The sequence below is a fragment of the Diplotaxodon limnothrissa genome, linkage group LG3 (genome assembly GCF_057381915.1).
Source record: "Diplotaxodon limnothrissa isolate DT_005_m linkage group LG3, D_limnothrissa_male_GT1.1, whole genome shotgun sequence".
Classification (NCBI taxonomy): domain Eukaryota; kingdom Metazoa; phylum Chordata; class Actinopteri; order Cichliformes; family Cichlidae; genus Diplotaxodon; species Diplotaxodon limnothrissa.
The window spans coordinates 18701804-18723305 of record NC_140598.1 but is presented as its reverse complement, the minus strand read 5'-3'; the positions used below and the strand labels follow the sequence as shown (position 1 = coordinate 18723305).

The 21502-nt window shown below is 40.6% G+C and overlaps 2 protein-coding genes across 4 annotated transcripts in view; one reads left to right on the top strand and one right to left on the bottom strand.

The window, feature by feature from the left end:
* Positions 1-21502, top strand: part of LOC146634776 (protein NLRC3-like) — a 239633-nt gene that overhangs the window by 33326 nt on the left and 184805 nt on the right. The window lies entirely within an intron of this gene.
* On the bottom strand, positions 712-21261 carry LOC146634782 (protein NLRC3-like). Of its 3 annotated transcripts, XM_085378756.1 has the most exons (9): positions 21023-21261; positions 15761-15802; positions 12686-14477; positions 12340-12513; positions 11894-12067; positions 11536-11709; positions 4576-4749; positions 2663-2709; positions 712-1247 (listed from the first exon to the last, which is right to left on the bottom strand). In XM_085378756.1, exons 1-9 carry the CDS (start codon positions 21252-21254, stop codon positions 712-714), a joined length of 3345 nt encoding a protein of 1114 aa, XP_085234882.1. In that variant the 5' UTR covers positions 21255-21261. The 3 variants fall into 3 exon arrangements, with proteins under 3 accessions (XP_085234882.1, XP_085234873.1, XP_085234890.1); XM_085378747.1 differs by lacking the exon at positions 15761-15802 and having other exon boundaries at positions 12686-14509; positions 21049-21254; XM_085378764.1 differs by lacking the exons at positions 11894-12067; positions 12340-12513; positions 15761-15802 and having other exon boundaries at positions 12686-14509; positions 21019-21227.

The window sequence follows — 21502 nt, the reverse complement described above, 5'->3', positions numbered from 1 at the left end:
GTATAACCAAAGCAACATAAAGAAACATAATTTACCAGACATGTGTCTGTAAACAGAAGAGAATTCAGATGATCTGATGGTTAGTAGTGTTTGCTTTAAAACACATGCATGGATGTAAAGGATGTAACTACTGCTACCACAAACAAAACCCGGGATATTGTGTGTTAAGATAAGTTACACCAGCAATGTCTAAATCAAAGCATTATGGCTGACTGTAAAATAAGAGAACACAAAATAACAATATATGAAAGTGACAAATGTCAAATTAATTCTGTCCTAGCCACTTTGTCACAGGCTGAAACATTTTCAAATGATAAGCTTCCAACAATGAGTGAAACAGTAAGAGCATGTGGAGAGTTTGGAAACATCCCATTAAGAAAAAGAAATCAAACATTTGGATTCATTTTAATGAGCTCAGATTTGTTGAAAATGCAGAGGAGCTGGTTGTGAACTGAGCTTCAGAGAAACACAACATACTGATATTCACTGTGAAGCTTTGAGTGGAACAAGACACAAAAACAACATGTGGATCCTGTAATAATGGGAGCTTCCATCTTTAAAGGACTGAAGAGGAAGAGCTTTACAAGGAATCCTTTAGAACAGTTAAAAACTGGTTGAATCCATGAGTGAAAGAGTCAGAAATGTACAGATTGAACTGATCTCTTCAACAGTAAGTGTTTCTCTAACAGGAGGACACTCTTTACACTCAACTCAGCACAGACTCACTGAAGAATCAGGATTAACCCAAAATCCAGGATAAAGAGTTTGAGTGAATGTGGTGTTGAAGGTGTGGAGGTGGATCAGAGTGTCAGAGGAGACTCTGTAGAAGGACAGAGTGCCAGCAGGACAGTCCACATACACTGCTACTCTGTTAGAGACAGAGGAGGAGGAGGAAGAGGAGGAGATGGATGTTTTTATCTTATTGTGCCAGACAGACTGAGGACCATCATCAGAGCAGCTCAGACTCCAGGACAGATCATTGAGTCCAAACACACAGTCATTACTGCTTCCTTCCCTTCTGATTCTTCTGTAACTCACTGATATATCAACGTTTTCTCTCCACTCGACCTCCCAGTAACAGCGACCAGTCAGACCATCTCTACACAGCAGCTGCCACTTGACATCAAATCTGTCTGGATGATCAGGATATGACTGAACCTCCTCCACATGTGTCACCTTCCTGTTGTTGTCAGACAGTTGGAGCCTTTTGTTTACTGTGTTTGTGTCAATTGTGAGTTGACAGGAATCTGACGGAGAGAACAAACACAATCAAGCTGCAGATCCATCATCTGTTCATTGATTGTGTTGAGATTTAAATATATATTTTAAGGCTTATTTGCTGATTATATTGTTTTATGTATAAAAAAAGGGCCAGCTTTGAGACAACTGGCCTTTGGGGGCTGTGCAGGGGTCTCTCTTCCGGAAGATGATTGAATAAAACAGAAATATAAATGTTTTGACCACTATGACTCAGGTTTTCTCTGTTCTATCGTGTCTAGGGATGGGTATTGATAAGATTTTAACGATTCCGATTCCATTTTCGATTCTGTTTAACGATTCGATTCTTTATCGATTCTCTTATCGATTCTTTTTTTTTTTTTTTTAAAAAAAGGAGAACACTAAGGTCGATTAGCTTAGAACTTCGTTTTATATCTTCTCTTTGAACAAGATAGAAATTTAGGAGTAACATGGCCTTACAAACCCAACAGTGAGATCTTAAGAGATCCAGCCTACGGCTCTTCAATGGGGTGTCACAGGGTCCCCAGGAAAAAAAATTGTAAATGTAAAATAATAAAATAAATATTCTTCTGTAGCAATAACAAAGTATAACATAAATTATTCTGTGGCAATTACACAAGAATATCCAGTAATGTCCCTGCCTACAATTAAACACATTCACTTACCAAAAATCATCTGCTGTGGCAAATGGGTTCAAGCCTTTGACCACAAACTTAGACACTGCTCGGTGACATTCGTCTATCCTGGCCTGAAAGGAGACGCTACCGGTAGACTGCAGCAAGAACTGCCAGCATCTGAGCCAGACTCTGTCTCATCATGGTCACCTACATGTACAGTAATGGCAGGTCTTGTAATAAGGCAGATCGCGCTAACATAATATGCGCTGTTGTTGATTATTTACCTGCCGCATTAACGGGAGAGGACGTGCAAACGTTACCGCTGCTGCTGGGTTGAGAGTCACGAGTCCGGAGCGGAATTAAAAACGCGTGTCATCGCGTGTTTTGTGAGCAAATGCTTTTGCATATTCGTAGTGTTTCCTCCCATAAATGAAATATCTACTTTGCAAGTTGCCCTGTTGTCATCGGTTCTCATAAAGTATAATCAAACTTTTGAGCGTTTGAGCCGCTTAGGCGCCGTGTTTCCTGCCAGGTAAATGACGCTCCGCAACGTGGTGACGTCATTCGGGGCGACTGGAATCGATAAGGGAATCGTTTGCAAAAATGGCAAACAATTCCAAGGACTTGAAACAGTGGGAACCGGTTCTCAACAAGAACCGGTTTTCGATACCCATCCCTAATCGTGTCTAATTGACACTTTGATGATGACTCCTGACATCAGAGATGTGAATGAGTGATGTGAAAGTTTGAAGATGGTTGAATGTGTGCTGCTTTGTTTTCATGAATCACAATAAAAACACACTTACACTTCCTCAGACCTGGTCTCAACCATCGGACTCCAGCAGGCTCCACCCTGAAAGGAGGAGGGGGGTCAGAGCACCACAGTCAGCATGCACACATGGACATTACATGGCTCTCATACACATGAACATTCACAGTGTTCATCAAAGTGAAAGTCCGGAGGAATGAATTGTCTGTGGTGTCTGTTTTTGTTAACAACACTCTGTATCATCTGCCTGAAGAAAGAAATGCGAACAGTTTATCTCCATGATGTGAAAGGTCTATAGAGATGTGTTTGTCCCATTTCCTCATTCTGGACCTTTCCAGGTCCTGGATGGAGGAAAGACAGCACAGATGAGCCTCTCTAAAGACCTTATTGTCTGTTGCTTCATGACTGAGGCCAACAAGACAGTGACGGAAACAGGACAGGAGTGGATGATGGCCAATTTCTCCAGACTGCACAGGGTTATATCTTTGTATTAGTTCTGACACATTCATCAACACCATATCTCGAGTCATTGGAGAAAATATCTGAGTAGAAAAAGGTCAGATTTTTACAGTAAAAACCACAAACATGTTTAACCAATCATTTTCAGAACTTGAAATGCTCATAGAATTTGTGCATTTTAAAAAGTGATGCATACGTTTTGCAAACAACATGCAACTATTTCCCTAAAAATGCAGCCAAGGCCTCAGGTGGTTTTATATAAGCATTTCAAACTTCACTATGTCACAACCCGGCTCAAGGACGTGACAAGCAAGTGGGATAACACATACAGTCTTTTAAAGGTTGTAAGATATTTTTAATGAAAATAAGGTGAAGAAAGTTTAACACAATTTAAATGATATAGCAGCCATAACAAAAGCGCCGAATGAACACGATGGATGCCAGACAGAGAGAGATTCAATCAAGGTGGCTTTATATGCTGGGACTGGCCTTCTCAGGTGTGCTGCGTCTATAATTGGGTCAGCTCAACCTACCACTTACCTGAAAAAGACAGGCAACAAGAAAAGCAAAACACAAGGCCAGCCCACTGGCTGTCACAACTAGTAGAACTGACACACAAAACCAAAGAATGACTACACTACACACTAACTGTAGCACACACAACTGATACAACGTCCATTTCGTGGGCAGGAAAGGAAAATTCCTTTGTTATGTCATTATCAATTAAGTACAAAAAAGGCAGGGGTGGATTTGAGGTGTGGTGCTTGCATTTGGAAGAGTTTGCTGTAAACTAGGGGTGGGTGGTATAAACGGTAAACTGTAGAAACGATATAAATTTGGCGGTAGAGCTTTTGACTATACCGCTCTGCCTCGATAGCGTATGTTGATGGTGTCATCAAGCTGCGCCTGTTTTGGTTCAAAGCATCGCATCATCTGCAAATTATGCCAGGCCACAGTAATGGCAAAGCGACAAAGCAAGTTTTGGAATATGTGGAAAGCCAAAAACTGCGCTCCTTCCACTTCCCTACCATTGAGTCATTAATGTTACATACCCTAAAATGAAGGGATTATGTTAAGAAAATGCTTTAGTTTGTCACATTTTTATGCAAGCTTTTTGTTTAAACCAATGAATTAAAGCTGAAAGTCTGAACTTCAACTGCATCTGAGTTTTTTTATTTAAAGTTCACCGTGGTAACCCAAAATTGCAAACTGTTGTCTCTGTCCAAATATTTATGGACCTATTTGTAGGTCTACTTTTAATGAAACTCACAACATGACTTATCAGTTATCATGTTCCTGCAAACAGGCTCCTTGGAGACCCCCTACACAAATATCCATGTACTATCCAGCTAGACTAGTGTGTCTGTCCCTGAAAATATTCCTGCATGTGTGATTGTTCATGTCTCATCTGCAGGAAACAAACAGGAAGTGAGTGAAGGACACAGGAAATGTTTCCAGCTCTTTCTCCTCTATCAGACATTCTCTCCATACCTGAGAGTGTCCAGTCTCCAGCCTGGATCCTTCAGTCCAGCCGACAGAAGCTCAATTCCTGAGTCTCCTGGATGATTGTAGCTCAGGTCCAGCTCTCTCAGATGGGAGGGGTTGGAGCTCAGAGCTGAGGCCAGAGAAGTACAGCCTTCCTCTGTGATCAGACAGCCTGACAGACTGCAGACACACAAAACAACAATCCATCTGTCAACAATCATTTTCTGTTTGTCACATATAATAACATCTGTCCATTTACATGCATTAAATTTAACTTTATTTATAAGTGACAATTCCCAAAAGACAACAGCAGTCATCTCAAGCTGTTTAACAGTGTAAGGTAACAGCAATATACTACAATATTAGAGAGAAAGCCCCAACTATCAGACTATCTACTTTGAGCAGTACTTGGTGATGGTGGGAAGGAAGAACTCCCTTTGACACAAAGATCCTCCCTGTGAATACAGGCTCCAGGAGGAGCATCTACCATGACTGGTTGCAGGGTGAGGGGAAAGAGAAGAGATGAGCTCAGAGAGACAAGAACAAAATACAAACTAGGGAGAGAGGAGACAAAAGTTAAGGACATGCAGTAGTGACATATAAAAGCATCAGGAGTGAAAAGAGGGGAGTGGAGAAGAAAGCAGAGCATCATGGGAAGTCCACCAACAGCCTTAGCCGATAGCAGAATAACTAAGGGATGGTTCAGGGTCACCTGATCCAGCTCGAACTATAAGCTTTATCAAAAAGGAAAGCTTGAAGCTGATCTTCAAAGTAGAGAGGGTGTCTGTCTCCTGAACTCAAACTGGGAGCTGCTTCCACACCAAGTCCAACATAGCCAGGCTGAGTCGTTATATTAGTCCAAAGTAAAGTCAGAAAGTCATTATTTGTGTCACATTTTAGTGGAAATGTAGAAAAACTATCCAAAAGTTATTTCTAAATCTGATATTAAACAGTTTAAATGGTGAAAAAAACTGTAAAGAAAAGAGAAAGTCAATTAAAAAAAGAGAGTCGATAAAAGGCTCTTTAGAGGGTCACCAGTTTAAAACTCAGACTTTTAAACTGGTGATTCTCCTTCTCTGCTCCATTTCGTCTCTAGACTTCCTGTTCCTATGAGGGATTTGATTAGCTGAACATCCTTCTGGCCTTTCTTTAGTTCTTTGGGTGCTAATCAAAGGAGAAAACACACGGGTCATGTGACGTGACATAAGGAGCGCTCTGATTAGTTGGGATTCACAAACTATGGTGCTGTTTGCAAGCTTAGCTTTGCAGTGCCAAGAAGATCTCTTAAATAGGGATGAGACACTCAACACTGACTTTTCCACAGTTTGGAGCTTCTAAAGTGCAGATGTTTGGAAACGCTGCGCCGTGGTTCAAACAGTCAGATCACGTGATTCCGGCTGCCACAGGTAGCATACCTGCTGCTTTCAGGCATTGCCAGGCTCAGGAATTCCAATTTTTGATTGGCTGGTCTTTTGGACTTTTTGGGCCTTGTAATGACTGAATGAATGCTTTTCATTCAGAGAGAGAGCCACACACTGTCTGTAACATCATTAGAATATCTCAGTAAAAACACCACCTCTCCTTCAAGGACTAAATCAAACAGGCACCAGTTTTCAGCTCTGTCTGCGCTCTACTTCTTTCTACTTTCTTCTTTTCTACTTTCAACAGAAAATATGATTTACTGCAATCAGGGATATCATCCTCACTGTCAGCAGTTACTCACACACTGTGTGTAGAAATAAAGAAAATATTGATACTAAGTAAAGTAAGTAAAGTAAAATTTTATTTATATAGCACCTTTCAAGATAAAATCACAAAGTGCTTTACAGAGGCAGAAAACAGACATTAAAATCTAAAACAAAACAAAATCAACCAAAAGCGAGTTTAAACAGATAGAAAAAAAAGCAGTTAAAAACCTGAGTCCACAGATCTCAAACTTAGAGGGAGCGAGTTCCAGAGTCTGGGAGCCACTGATACAAACGCTCTGTCACCTTTTGTTTTTAACGTTGTATGCGGGACAGCCAGCAACCCCTGGTCACAAGACCTCAGGGACCTGCTGGGGTCATAAGGAAGAAGAAGATCACTTAAGTAAGTTGGAGCTACACCGTGCAGGGCCCTATAAGTCATGATTATGATCTTAAATTGGACTCTGAACTTGACAGGGAGCCAATGCAGCTGAATCAGCAGGGGAGTGGCATGGGAGTGTTTGTGATGCTTTGTCAGAAGCCTGGCAGCAGCATTCTGAACACCCTGCAGTTGTTCCAGGGAGGCATTACTTAAGCAAGTAAACAAGGAATTACAATAATCTAAGCGAGATGAAACAAAAGCATGAATAATCATTTCCAATTCGGAACGTGACACAATGGGAGTCAGCTTAGCGATATTTCTTAAATGGTAAAAACAAGAGCAAACTAAAGATTTAACGTGTGTGTCCAGCGTCAGAGCTGGATCAAATGTAACACCAAGGTTCCTAATGGATGATTTAATATAAGAAGCAAGAGGGCCTAGATTTTTAACCACGAGGGGAACAAATTTCTCAGGAGCAAAGACAATGACTTCCATTTTATTAGCATTTAGTTGAAGGTAATTACCAGCCAGCCAATCTCTAACGGAATCTAAGCAGGACTGCAGGATTTAGAGCTTAGAAACATCAGGTGGCCTAAAAGAGATATATAGCTGAATATCATCTGCATAACAATGATATGAAATATCAGAGAAACAGCTGAGAAGTTGCAGAAGAGGGAGTAAATACAACAAAAACAATAATGATCCCAAGACAGAGCCCTGAGGCACCCCATAGGCAAGAGAGCTGACGGAGGATCTGAACTTAGAGGTAGCCACAGAGAAAGATCGATTTGACAAATAGGATTTAAACCATTCCAATGCGGTACCCAATACGCCCACCCAGTGGTTTAATCTATCTAACAAAATAAGATGATCAACAGTGTCAAAAGCAGAGGTCAGATCCAGCAACATCAAAACAGTGCATTCTCCAGCATCATAATTCATCAAAATATCATTAAACACTCTAAGAAGTGCAGTTTCGGTAGAGTGAGCCTTACGAAAGCCAGATTGAAGTTTATCAAGAAAGTTGTGCTCATCTAGAAAATCCGTGAGTTGCTTGGCCACAACCTTTTCTAAAATTTTGGCAATAAAAGGCAATTTTGAGATGGGTCTGTAACTGGAAAGCAAAGAAGGATCTAGTTTAGGTTTTTCAAAAGTGGGTGAATGACAGCACTTTTACAGTAAATAGGGACCTGACCAGAGAGCAGAGATGCATTAATAATTTTAAGAACACTAGGACCAATAGACTCAAAAAAATTTTTAAGTAAAGACCCGGATAAAATATCAAGGGGGCAAGAGGATGATCTCATTGAAGTGACCAGCTTCAACAACTCAGGTAAAGACACTGGTGAAAATCTTTCAAATCTGACCGGCTTAAGTAAAATCGGAACAGGCAAATGGTACATGGAGGGAGAGATTTTGCTCCTTACATTGCTAACCTTTTCAACAAAGAAGGAAAGAAATTTTTCACAGTCTTCATTCGAAGAAATGGGGACAGCAGCAGAAGCTGGAGCAACAATATCCCTAATAGTGTCAAATAAAACCTTAGGGTTACCTCTTCTCCTAGAGACTAGGTTTGAAAAATAAGCAGCCCTTGCATCACGAATTGAAGCGTTAAAAGAAACTAAAACGTCTTTTAAATGAAAGAGATGAACCGGTAAACAAGTCTTTCTTCACAAACGCTCAGCTTTACGACAGACACGCTTTAAACAGCGAATGCTGTCGTTTATCCAGGGCGAGGGTTTTGTAACAGGGGCTAGTCTAGTTTTAATAATGCAAATATTATCGATAATAGAAAGACATTAATTATTAAAAAGATTTGTTAATAAATCAACATCATTAGAAGCAGGCAGAACCAAATTAAAAACGTCAGAAAATCACCTCTCTCCTTAACTAAACACAACTCCCCCTCTTCTCCCATCGCTTCACCTGCAGGCAGTGACAAGATGGACACGGCAAATCTCTGTTAACAAGTTTCCGCGCATTGCCCCGTGCGTGTGGCTGGACGGCGTCAACGTGTTAACGAGCTAACCATGCCAATGCCGTGCAGCCTCAAATCCTTTCATTCTCTCAAAAGTTGACAGCGCGCCTTATGCATGAATTCTGGTTGTGCTTGATGACTGCGAAACGATTTTATGTGGAACAATGCGCTCAGCAATCTGTCAAAAAAAATTTAATACGACTTTGGTAAGCTACAGAGCTGCACCGCTTGATGGCTTGTCGGAGCATTACGGCTACCGAGGCGCCTCGAGTAGTAATACGTACTGTGCTTCAACGTAATATTACAGTATTGTGTGTGTTTAAGGACCATAAATGGCACCTGTTAAGAGACATGGTTACGAAGCGGATTTCAAACTCCAGGCTGTCAGTCACGCAGTTAAAGTCAGGAACAGAGCAGCTGTGAAATCTGTATCTTTGTTATTATGCTCAGCGTTTCTTAGTTTACATTTTGAATTGTGAGCTTTTTGTTATGCACAAAAACAATGTTTTCTTTTATTTATGGAGCATTATTGTTTAATAAATGCTTAGTTTATTTTTGAGTAGTTTTTTTCATGTACATCTATGCTGTATGTTAATAAAAGTGCCTGTGTGACATCTGGGACACAGCTTTGAATAAGAACTCTTTTTGTTCCTACTTTATGGCTTTAAAAAAAAAAAAATATCGAGACATATCTTATATCGCCATCCAGCTAGAAAAATATCGAGATATGAATTTTGGGTCATATCGCCCATCCCTAGTTCAGAAGATATTCAGCAGAGGACGACTTAAAGATATGCGTGAAATTGACGCTTATGATTGGTCAGAATTAGCATCTGAGAATGTGACAAATGCTTACTGTTTTAGAAAGAAAGAAAACACATACAGAGAGGGAAGTGATGGAAGTGAGGCAAAAGGTACATGTGTCACGCTGTAGGTCACGTCAGGTGGAAAAGAAAAGTAAATGGTATCTTATGTCTGTGAAGGTTCTCAGTCATCCAGGTCATCGTAGTCGTAGAGCATGGAAAGAAAAGTGTCTGGACCTCTTTAAGTTGCTTGAAGACGTTTCACCTCTCATCCGAGAAGCTTCTTCAGTTCTGTCAGAAAGAAGCTTCACCTCTCATCCGAGAAGCTTACTCGGCTGCCGTATCGCCAGAGGGGTGATACAGCACCCTCACGTCTGTCAGTCTGCCCCAGGGCAGCTGTGGCTACAACTGTAGCTGCCTCTAACAGTGTGTGAATAGTGGGAGCCAATGCGCTCAATGTCAGCACATTTACAACACCCTCACAGTGCACATAGACATATAGGTCACACACACTCAAGCTCATACACGCCTGCTAATATTAGTTAATATGCACACACATAGTCAGAATTATGAAGCGTTACACCACATATCTTTTTTCCTCTTTAAACAAGTGTCTAGATTCTCTTCACCCGTAAAACAAAATATCCAGCGTACATCATTAGCCATATACACACAAATATGGGCACACTAAGTTTTATAAATTGGTAAATGTAAATGAAGATGGCACCAGAGAAAAGAGGTTAAAGATATTTAAGCAGCTCAAAAAACTAAAGGCAGATGTTGTTTTATTACAAGAGACTCACAGATGTGTCACAAGTTTAAAAGAACTTAAAACACCTGAGTTTCATAATGTGTTTGCCTGTTTTAAATCTAGACAAAGGGGAGTAGAGTAAAATTGTTGATTTTATAGTATGCGATACAGTTATAGATCCAGAGTACAGATTCTTAAATATTAACCATCTATACTTAACAAAAAGTTATGTATTTTAAGTCTATATGGCCCAAATGTTGATGATCGCTCATTCTTTCACAGATTTTTTAGTGCATTCTCTGAACACCTAGACTGCTTTTTCTAGGAAGCGAACTCAACCTTGGACTGAATGAAGAAATGGACAGGCTAAACACAGCAGGAACTCAGCGCAATTGGCAGTCCACAAATATAATCAAACAGTATATAAGCGTCTTTGGTCTTTGCGATGTATGGCGCTCCCATCACCCCAACAGTAAGGAATATACTTTCTTCTCACATGGTTATCACTCCTACTCTCGTCTGGATTATTTTCTAGTCAGCAGCTCACTGTTAAGTAAAAATTCAGACACTAAACTTCACCCTATCGCTGTCAGCCATCATGCTCCTGTATCTTTAACACTAATACATAAGAAGAACACTAAGAAGAAGTAAAAGCTGGAGGTTTAATACATCAGTACTCAAACATAAAGACTTTATTAAATATTTTAAAAAAGAGTGGTCTTTATATTTAGACTATAGTGACACTCCTGGAACATCAGCATCTGTTCTATGGGAAGCAGGGAAAGCTGTGATGAGAGGTAAAATAATTTCTTTCTCATCACATAAAAAGAAAAAAGAAAACAAAAATATACAGAAACTAGAAAAAAAACATCAAATCCTTAAAAAAAAGAAAGAAAACCCTACATGTCAGACCAAGATCAGGAAATACTGAACAAAACACGCGAAACAAAATTAGAATTAAATTAAATTATTAATTTAAAAATGAATAAATTCCTAAGCAAAGACTTCCCTTGCAGAATTTCGAACACAATAACAATTTTGTTATTCTTAGATAATCAAACAAACAATATTTTAGGGATTTCTACGAAACTTTATGTTTACCACTAAAAATGAAATTCATCAGTTTCTTGACAATGTAATTCTTCCAAAATTACTAGACAGTGAAGCAATAGCACTGGATTTGCCTGTGACACCAGGGGAACTCCAGGAAGCCCTGATAAGTATGCCTAATAATAAGCCTCGAGTTCCAGATGACTTTCCTGCAGAATTCTACAAATAATTCTGGACAATTCTGGCACCTGTATTACAAAGAATCTTGCAGGAAATCAAGGAAAAATGATCATCTGTGGAAAAGTTGGAATCCTCACCTGAGAGTTTCCACTGCACACTGTGAACTCTTTAGTCTAGCAGACAGAAGCTTTACTCCTGAATCCTGCAGGTCACAGTTACTCAGATCAAGCTCTCTCAGACTAGATAACTGGGAGCTGAGAACTGAGGACAGATCTTCACAGATTCTCTCTGAGAAGTTACATCCACTCAGTCTGAAAAATAAAAGACAGTCTATAAAACAAATACTCTGTAAAGCTTGTTAATACTTTTCACATTAAATCTTGTCTTTCAATTTTCATAGGAAACATTAACATACTAAGATACAACATCATATGGATGAACTTAGCTTAAATATTTAATTAATAAATCTAAAAACAAAATGTAATTTGATCTGACCTCAGAGTATTCAGTTTACAGTTTAAACTTTGTAGTCCAGCAGACAGAAGCTTCACTCCTGATTTCCGCAGGTTTTTGATACTTAGGTCCAGCTCTGTCAGTCTCAATGACTGTGAGCTGAGAACTGAGGACAGAGCTTCACAGTTTTCCTCTGAGAGTTCACAGATGTTAAGTCTGAAGATAAAAACATGAATAAAGATTATTATTAAACAGTAATCAAGGTGCAATAGCGTATTGTCTTGTGCTGAGCAGGTTAGTAAAACTTTAACTTAAAAATGATTAAAAATGCTATGAAACAAGGATAACTGGATAAAGTTTACCTTTACTGGTTAAATTGTTGATTATTTTTTTCGGTTTATATAAACAAAAAAGACATCAAACATATAAGCAACAGAACTAAACAGTTGAACTAAACTGTTGAATTAAACTAAACAAGTTGATCTGACCTCAGAATATTCAGTTTGGTGTGTGGACTCTCCAGTGCAGCACACAGAAGCTTTACTGCTGAAGCCTTCAGACTGTTGGTACTCAGGTCCAGCTCTCTCAAACGACAGGACTGGGAGCTGACCACTGGCAACAGAATTTCAATGCCTTTTTCTGACAGGTTACAGCTGCTCAGGCTGAGAGAGAAAGGAAAAAAAGAGAAAAGAAGATCATAGGGAAACCACTACCAACTGAGCTAATAATAATTGTTACTATTTTTTATGTTTTCGGCATTTCTGATTTATTTCCCATGATTTTAAGATTTTTACTGATTATAGGATTTTAAGTGATGAGTTCATGTTTACTTACAGAGCTTTTTTAGAGGCTTTGACCACTGGCAGCATTCTCAGAAGAGCCTCCTCTGAAGCAGAATATTTCTTGAAGTCAAACACATCCAGATCTCCTGATGACAGTAAGATGAAGGTCAGAGCTGAGCACTGAGCAGGAGACAATTTACCTGTGGAGAGACTTCCTGAGCTCCTGCCCTGCTGGATCTCCTCCACTAGAGAATGATCATTCAGTTCGTTCAGACAGTGGAGAAGATTGATGCTTTTCTCTGCAGACAGATTCTCATGGAGCTTTTCCTTGATATACTGGACTGTTTCCTGATTGGTCTGTGAGCTGCTTTCTGTCTGTGTCAGCAGACCTCGTAGGAGAGTCTGATTGGTCTGCAATGAAAGGCCCAGGAGGAAGCGGAGGAACAGGTCCAGGTGTCCATTTGGACTCTGTAAGGCTTTGTTCACAGCACTCTGGTAGAAGAAATGTAGTTTGTATTTTGTTCTGAGGGTTTTAAATAACTGAGTTGTTTCTAGATTCAGCAGATTGAGTCCAGAGTTGATGAAGGTCAGATGGACATGAAGAGCAGCCAGAAACTCCTGAACACTCAGATGGATGAAGCAGAACACCTTGTCCTGGTACAGTCCTCTCTCCTCTTTAAAGATCTGTGTGAACACTCCTGAGTACACTGAGGCTGCTCTGATATCGATGCCACACTCTGTCAGGTCTGATTCATAGAAGATCAGGTTTCCTTTCTGCAGCTGATCAAAAGCCAATTTCCCCAGAGACTCCATCATCTTCCTGCTCTCTGGACTCCAGTGTGGATCTGTCTCAGCTCCTCCATCATATTTGGCCTTCTTCACTTTGGCCTGAACCACCAGGAAGTGGATGTACATCTCAGTCAGGGTCTTGGGCAGCTGTCCTCCCTCTCTGGTTTTCAGCACATCCTCCAGAACTGTAGCAGTGATCCAGCAGAAGACTGGGATGTGGCACATGATGTGGAGGCTTCGTGATGTCTTGATGTGGGAGATGATCCTGCTGGCCTGCTCCTCATCTATGAATCTCTTCCTGAAGTACTCCTCCTTCTGTGGGTCAATGAACCCTCTGATCTCTGTCACTCTGCCAACACACTGTGGAGGGATCTGATTGGCTGCTGCAGGTCGTGTGGTTATCCAGAGGCGAGCAGAGGGAAGCAGTTTCCCCCTGATGAGGTTTATCAGCAGCACATCCACTGAGGTGGACTCTCTAGGGTCAGTTAGGATTGTAGTTTTGTGGAAGTTCAGAGGAAGTCGACACTCATCCAGACCATCAAAGATGAACACAACCAGGAAGTCTTCAAAGCTGCAGATTTCTGCTTCTTTGGTTTCAGTAAAGAAGTGATGAACAAGTTCCACCAAGCTGAACTTTTCCTCTTTCAGCACATTCAGCTCTCTGAAAGTGAATAGAAATATGAACTGGATGTCCTGGTTGGCTTTGTCTTCAGCCCAGTCCAGGGTGTATTTCTGTGTTAAGAATGTTTTCCCAATGCCAGCCACTCCCTTTGTCAGCACTGTTCTGATTGATTTATTTCTTCCAGGTGAGGCTTTAAAGATGTCTTCTCGTCTGATTGTAGTTCCTAGTCTGCCTGGTTTCCTGGATGCTGTTTCAATCTGTCTGACCTCATGTTCATCACTGACCTCTGCAGTCCCTCCCTCTGTGATGTAGAGCTCCGTGTAGATCTGATTCAGAAGGGTTGGGTTCCCTGCTTTTGCGATCCCCTCAAACACACACTCAAACTCATCCTTCAGGTTACACTTGAGTTTAAGTTGACAGCACTGAAGAGTCTCTGAATTAAAAACAGTATTTGAGATGATTAGTCTACTATGGTCTATAATTTATATATTTATTTATTTGCATCTTAAATTTGTTTCAATTCATTAGATGTTTGGTTAAATATATGTTGTTCTTTTGAATTTCACCAAAACATGCTTTGTTTATTAAATATTTTATTTTGTGTTTTAATCTCCTGCCTATGTGATCTGAGTCTGTGTGTGTTCGTGTGCGCTGTGTGGTGATGTAGGTGCAAGCATGTGTGCCCCGGTCACAGCTCCTTTCAGCTTGACCGAAGGTAAGTCACTGCCACGTTGCTCTCAGCTAATGAAAATTTATCAAGACCAGAAGCTGCAATCTGAATATATCCAAACTGCTGCATTTTAATCTGTTGTTAACTGACTCAGTCAGTATGAGTTTTGTAGAGTGCTGAGTTTGCTAATTTCAGGTATTTTTTTTAATGAGTATTAGCTCGAAGATTCAGCTTTAACATTAGCTCTAACATTAACATTCTTCAATATTAAATATGATTTACCTATCTCTAATAATGGGCTATGTACCACAGGCCTTCTAGCTGGCTGTAGTTAAACCTTTACTCAAAAAGCCATCCATAGACCCAGCTGTCTTAGCTAATTATAGGTCAATCTCCAACCTTCCTGTCATTTCAAATATCCTTGAAAGAGTAGTTGTCAAACAGCTAACAGATCATCTGCAGAGGAATGGTTTATTTGAAGAGTTTCAGTCAGGTTTCAGAGCTCATCACAGCACAGAAACAGCTTTAGTGAAGGTTACAAATGATCTTCTTATGGCCTCTGACAGTGGACTCATCTCTGTGCTTGTCCTGCTAGACCTTAGTGCAGTTTGTATCTTATCTATCTAATAGTTTGTTCATGTAAATGGAGAGTTCTATTCATACGTTTTTTTCTTCCCGCTGTTGCCAAAGTGCTTGCTCATAGGGGGTCATATGATTGTTGGCTTTTTCCCTGTATGTATTATTGTAGGGTCTACCTCACAATATAAAGCGAGTTGAGGTGACTGATGTTGTGATTTGGTGCTGTATACATAAATTTAATTGAATATGAACCATCCTCACGTGTCATCTGAAGCTCTGTATCCATCAAGAAATCTAGTGAACTAAAGAGACTATTAAACCAACCAGATGTTCATTCAATAGAGCTCGGACTTTTGTCGTAATGCAGAGCTGAGGCTACAGAGAAACCAGAGCTCTGTTTAATCACATCAGGCTTTATGTGTTATGGACTTATCAGTATTTCCTGAGACCAACTACTGAATTCTTACCTTCTGATGAAAGTGATGAAGCTGCCTGGGCTGAAGGACTTCCTGTTGGAGGAAAGTTCAGCTTGAGTAATAAATTTGTCTTCGAAAAAATGTAAGTATGATATTTGTACTCAATTATTTGAGAAGGAAAGACAAAATAAAAAGTAAGACTAAAATACATTTATAAAATAAGAATGACAATATGAGATCCAAGATGGCGTCACAAATGGATGCCCTGGTACTTCAGTGCGCTACTGCCGTCTTGTTTTTCTGCATAATTTGTGTGTCTGGACATGCTTCTGGATATCCTTACACCAGAGAACTACAGGACTAACACACTTTTGTTTTTTTCCCAGTATTTGTCACATCTGCGATGGATTTACTACAGACTTTGGACACAATGAGGGCTGCTTCTAACAGCTTGGATGAGTTTAGAGACACTGTCACCTCCACTTCTGCGAGGATAGCATTGTGCCATCATGCACCACGGTGAGTTATAATAATGACAAACACTAGTTTACTCCTAAAATCAAACAGCTGTGGCTAGAAAAGTGAAAGGCGTTCAGATGCGGAGTCAGGGACTACTACAGAGGTTCAGTAAAGAAGTGGACACTGCTAAACACCAGCATTTTGAAAAGACACATCAGATCTCAGATAACGACTCAGCCTCTGTGTGGAAAAGGAATAATTTAGGAATATCACTAACTACAAGCCTAAGGCTACGTCCACACTAGCCCGGATAGATTTGAAAACTACGTTTTGATATGAAAACGCTCCACATCCACACAGTCATTTTCAGTTGTTTTCACAGAATTGCGCGTCCTCGTTGACACGGCCGAAAACGCTTACGTTCCAGTACTGCACATGCGTGAAATGCAAGAAGATTCAACCTGCCTCATTTCTGTCTGGCACTTATTTACTTTCTGGCTCTTTGAAACGTCGGGGCAACATGTCAAGGAAAAGCACCGAGTTTTTTTTTTAAATGGACTAACAATGAGGTGGAGTTGTTGCTGCGAGAAACACAGAAGTACAAAGTTGCAAAAACGAGTGAAAGTTAAAAAAATGTGAAGAAAAGCTATCTGAAGCATGTACAAACTGATTTTAATCTTTAATAGGGCTGTCTAAATTGACAGCAAAGAAAACAAATGCTGTATAATTCCCTCTGCTATCTTAGTTTAATTGGTCACATGACTGCATCATATGACTAACATGCGTCATCATTTTAGAAAGTCTCAATTTTTCGCTGTCCACACTGCGATGCGAAAGCTCCGTTTTAAAAGAATGCATTTTCGAGAGCATTTTCAAAAAGCTGTGTTTTCTTTCGGGGAAAACGACATCTCAATGTGGATGTGAGGCCAAAACAGAGAGAAAACAAGTGGACGTGGCCTAAAACCCCCCACTCCACTGATGACTTGCTCTTGGACAACGCCCTCAACGACTTTTACTGTCGTTTTTATGAGCCGTCAAGCACCTTTCATACCCCCACCAGCCCCAACAATAGGGACACTTTGGACACTCATCACCCCACCTTCCCCTCTCCCCCACCACAGAGCCATCACTACAACCAAAGACTTCACCCACAACACCCCCCTTCTCATCCCACACCTATGAGGATCTCACACCACCTTCTCCCACTACAAACCTTCATATTCATGAAGCAGATGTGAGGAAGTAGTTTAAGAGCCTGAATGCTCAGAAAGCTCCTGACCCCTGTCACTCTCAGAGACTGTGCAAATGCAAATATGCCTGCTTCAAGTCCTCCACCACAGTCCCTGTCCCCAAGAAGCCAAGGTTTACTTGAATAAATTACTACAGACCTGTGGTTCTCACATCCGTGGTCATAAAATAATTTGAGTGCCTGATCCTCTCCTATGTCAAGACCCTCACGGTCCCCCTGCTTTTTGCATACAGTGCCAACAGGTCTGTAGACGATGCTATCAAGATGGCTCTACGCCTTAACCTGCAGCATCTGGAATTCCCAGCAACCTATGCCAGAATCCTGTTTGTGGACTTCAGCTCTGCCTTCAACACAATTCTTCCAGACCATCTCCAAGAAAAACTTTCCCAGATAATTATACTTGATCCCATCTGCTGGTGTTTCACTGACTTCCTGACTGAAGAAGAATGTCTTGGACTCCCGGACCATCATCACCGGCTCCCCCCAGGGCTGTGCTCTTTGTCCTCTGCTCTTCTCCCTGTACACCAACTGCTGTACCTCCAAACACCAGTCTGTCAAACTAATTAAGTACCCATCGCGCCTTTGAATGAACGATAGTCTATAGCAGACCTTCCCAAAGTGGGGGGCGCAGAGCCATTGCAGGGTGTGCGCGGCATGAAAAGGAAAAAAAAAAAAAGAAATAAACAACAACCATGGGGCTCCCACACAAACGCAAAGCAGGAGATGAAGCATCGCTGAATATGTTTCCAAACCAACTTCATTCTAAGCCAAAGACTAGAAAATATGGTGAAGCATATCTGCCCTTTGGCTTCACCTGCACAAGTGCCGAGGTAGGTCTCCCTGCAGGATTGGTTTTCCCTGCATCGGGAGCAGCGCTGGGCTCTTCAAATCACGGACAAACAGAATCCCACATTCTTGATTTTTAGTTCACAAACACTTCTTGTAATGACTAACTACTCCTGACATTTTGGAGATGTTAGCTCTTTATACAGTAAAGTTACAGCGGGATACAAATAACATCAGGCTGATCCTGCCACAGTTTGTTCCCTCGGTTCAAATCACAAACAGTCTCTCACAGCTGTTTATGTTTTTAAACCCAGAGATGCATTTTTTGAAAAATGTATTGATAGCAATGTTGAATATTATTACACATGAAAAAACAACTACATGTAAAATAATCACACTGTGACGCCTCTGCCTTTGTAAATGGAGGGACAGTAACTGCGTGTCTATATGTAAGCCTGTAAAACCTGAAGATAGAGACAAAATACTGTTAATCCGACTATCTGCCATTCTGCAATTCCTCTCATGTAAACAATAACGTGGCGCACAGCTGACGTGAAAAAAGGCACATACCTTTAACATTGTGTGAGGAACTCTGTATTCCTCCTCCACACATAAACGCAAAAAATGAGTTTTAAAAAATCTTTGTTTTTGGTGATTCAAAACACCGTTTACGTGGACGAAACAGCTGCGTTTTCAAAAATACCCGTGTAGGTGCGGACATAGCGTAAAAGAGTTAGTAGTTTATTTTCTTACTACCTGTAGATTACTTGTATTTGCTTAATTGTTTACTAAATGTTTGAGGTATGAAATAAACCGCAATTGAGCAAAATATGGGTGTGTGTGGTTGGAGGATGTGTTAGTGCGTGCATGTGTGTGTGTGTGCGCGCACCGGTGGTCTATAGGATAACTGCTAACTGCAACAACAATACATGGTTAAAGTGGAACAGCGAAGCACAAGTACAAAAGCAAAGGGGTTGTCACATGATTCGGAAGGCATTCTGGGCTCAGCCAATCAGAGCCAGAGGATTTCGTTACGCGGGCATTTGCTCATAACACGGGCAGAAATATTGCCGTTAAGTGCCTTCTTAACTTGAATTTTTCGTTAGATGGGATATTCGTAAGTTGGGGTTCCACTGTATTTGAGAAGTGAAATGAAGGTTATTGGATTTACAGAAAGTGTGCAATAATTGCTTAAACAAAATCAGGCAGGTGCATAAATTTGGGCACCACAAAAAAAGAAATGAAATCAATATTTAGTAGATCCGTCTTTTGCAGAAATTACAGCCTCTAAACGCTTCCTGTAGGTTCCAATGAGATTCTGGATTGTGGTTGAAGATATTTTGGACCATTCCTCTTTACAAAACATCTCTAGTTCATTCAGGTTTGATAGCTTCCGAGCATGGACAGCTCTCTTTAACTCACACCACAGATTTTCAGTAATATTCAGGTCTGGGGACTGAGATGGCCGTTCCAGAACGTACTTGTTCTTCTGCATGAATGCCTTAGTGGATTTTGAGCAGTTTTTGGGGTCATTGTCTTGTTGAAAGATGCATCTCTGGCGCAGCTTCAGCTTTGTCACTGATTCCTGGACATTGGTCTCTAGAATCTGCTGATACTGAGTGGTATCCATGTGTCCTTCAACTTTGACAAGATTCCCAGTCCCTGCACTGGCCACACAGCATGATGGAACCATCACCACATTAAACTGTAGGTAGCAGGTGTTTTTCTTGGACTGCTGTGTTCTTTTTCCTCCATGACATAACACCCCTTGTTATGCCCAAATAACTCAATTTTAGTTTCCTCAGACCACAGCACCTTATTCCAGAATGAAGCTGGCTTGTCCAAATGTGCTTTAGCAAACCTCAAGTGTCTCTGTTTGTGCTGTGGACGGAGAAAAGGCTTCCCCTGCATCACTCTCGCATACAGCATCTCCTTGTGTAAAGTGCGCCGAATGGTTGAACGATGCACAGCGACTCCATCTGCTGCAACATGATGTTGTAGGTCTTTGGTGCTGGTCTGTGGGTCGACTCTGACTGTTCTCACCCTTCGTCGCTTCTGTCTATCCGAGATTTTTCTTGGCCTGACACTTCGAGCCTTAACTTGAACTGAGTCTGTGGACTTCTATTTTCTCAATATGTTCCTAACAGTGGAAACAGACAGCTGAAATCTCTGAGGCAGCTTTCTGTGTCCTTCCCTAAACCATGATGGTGAACAATCTTTGTCTTCAGGTCATTTGAGTTGTCTTGAGACCCCCATGTTGCTGCTCTTCAGAGAAAACTAAAAGAGGAGGGAAACTTACAATTGACCTCCTTAAATACTCTTTCTCATTATTGTATCCACATGTGCATGTAGGTCAGGGGTCACTGAGCTTACCGAGCCAATTTCAGTTCCAATAATCATTTCTAAAGGTTTTGAATCAATAAAATGACAACAGTGCCCAAATTTATGCACCTGCCTGATTTTGTTTAAACAATTCTTGCACACTTTTTGTAAATCCAATAAACTTCATTTCACTTCTCAAATACCACTGTGTGTGTCTCCTATATGATATATTTAACTGACATTTTTTATTGGAACAACCAACGATTTATACGGGAAAATAATGACTATTAACAAGGTTGCCCAAACTTTTGCTTTCCACTGTATATATCAATCTCAGCACTTTTAAATTTTATTTAAGTGTTTGTCTTACAGCATGTTTTGCACTAAGTACTGCAGCAATTTCCTAATCTTGTAAACCTGCTCAACTTTAGGTAATAAATCCTTTCTGGTTCTGATTGTGTCAGCATTGTTTAATGTTTCATTTTTCTCTTACTGACCTCCTTTCAGCCTCCCTAAAATCGACCTCGCCACCTCCATCACATGGTCTGAATACACCTGCACCATCACGTCTACTGTTTTCAGTCTGTCTGCGTTCTCCAGCTGGCACTTATAGATTTTAGGGAAGTCAGCTCCAGGTTCATACTGCAGGTAAAAGTGGAAAATCTTCAGCTCCTCTTCTCCCAAATTCTTCAACATTTCCAGCAGCTGCACTGGTGAGGGCTTCTCCATCTTTGATCTGTTAAACATGAAATCATGTGAACAGTCACAGTCTCTATCACATCTACATTTTACTAATTTAGTTTCAAGTTTTATTGTCATGTACAGATCCATAATGAAATTCTTTGGCTCGTGCCCCTCAGCTCTACATGAGCAGAGAGAGAGTGTGCAGTTATATTAAGGAGAGAATAACAGAAATTACCAGTGGTAATAATAAAAGACAAAAGGAGGGGAAAAAATTATTAAATATTAGAGAATTT

Excerpts from the sequence above, each read along its gene's own strand:
- LOC146634782 (XM_085378756.1), bottom strand. The coding sequence starts at position 21,254 with ATGGAGAAGCCCTCACCAGTGCAGCTGCTGGAAATGTTGAAGAATTTG. Across the intron at positions 14,478-15,760 it reads TTCATCACTTTCATCAGAAG|AGACTCTTCAGTGCTGTCAA; the intron begins GTAAGAATTCAG and ends TTTTTAATTCAG. Across the intron at positions 11,710-11,893 it reads TGTAAACTGAATACTCTGAG|ACTGAGTGGATGTAACTTCT; the intron begins GTCAGATCAAAT and ends TTTATTTTTCAG.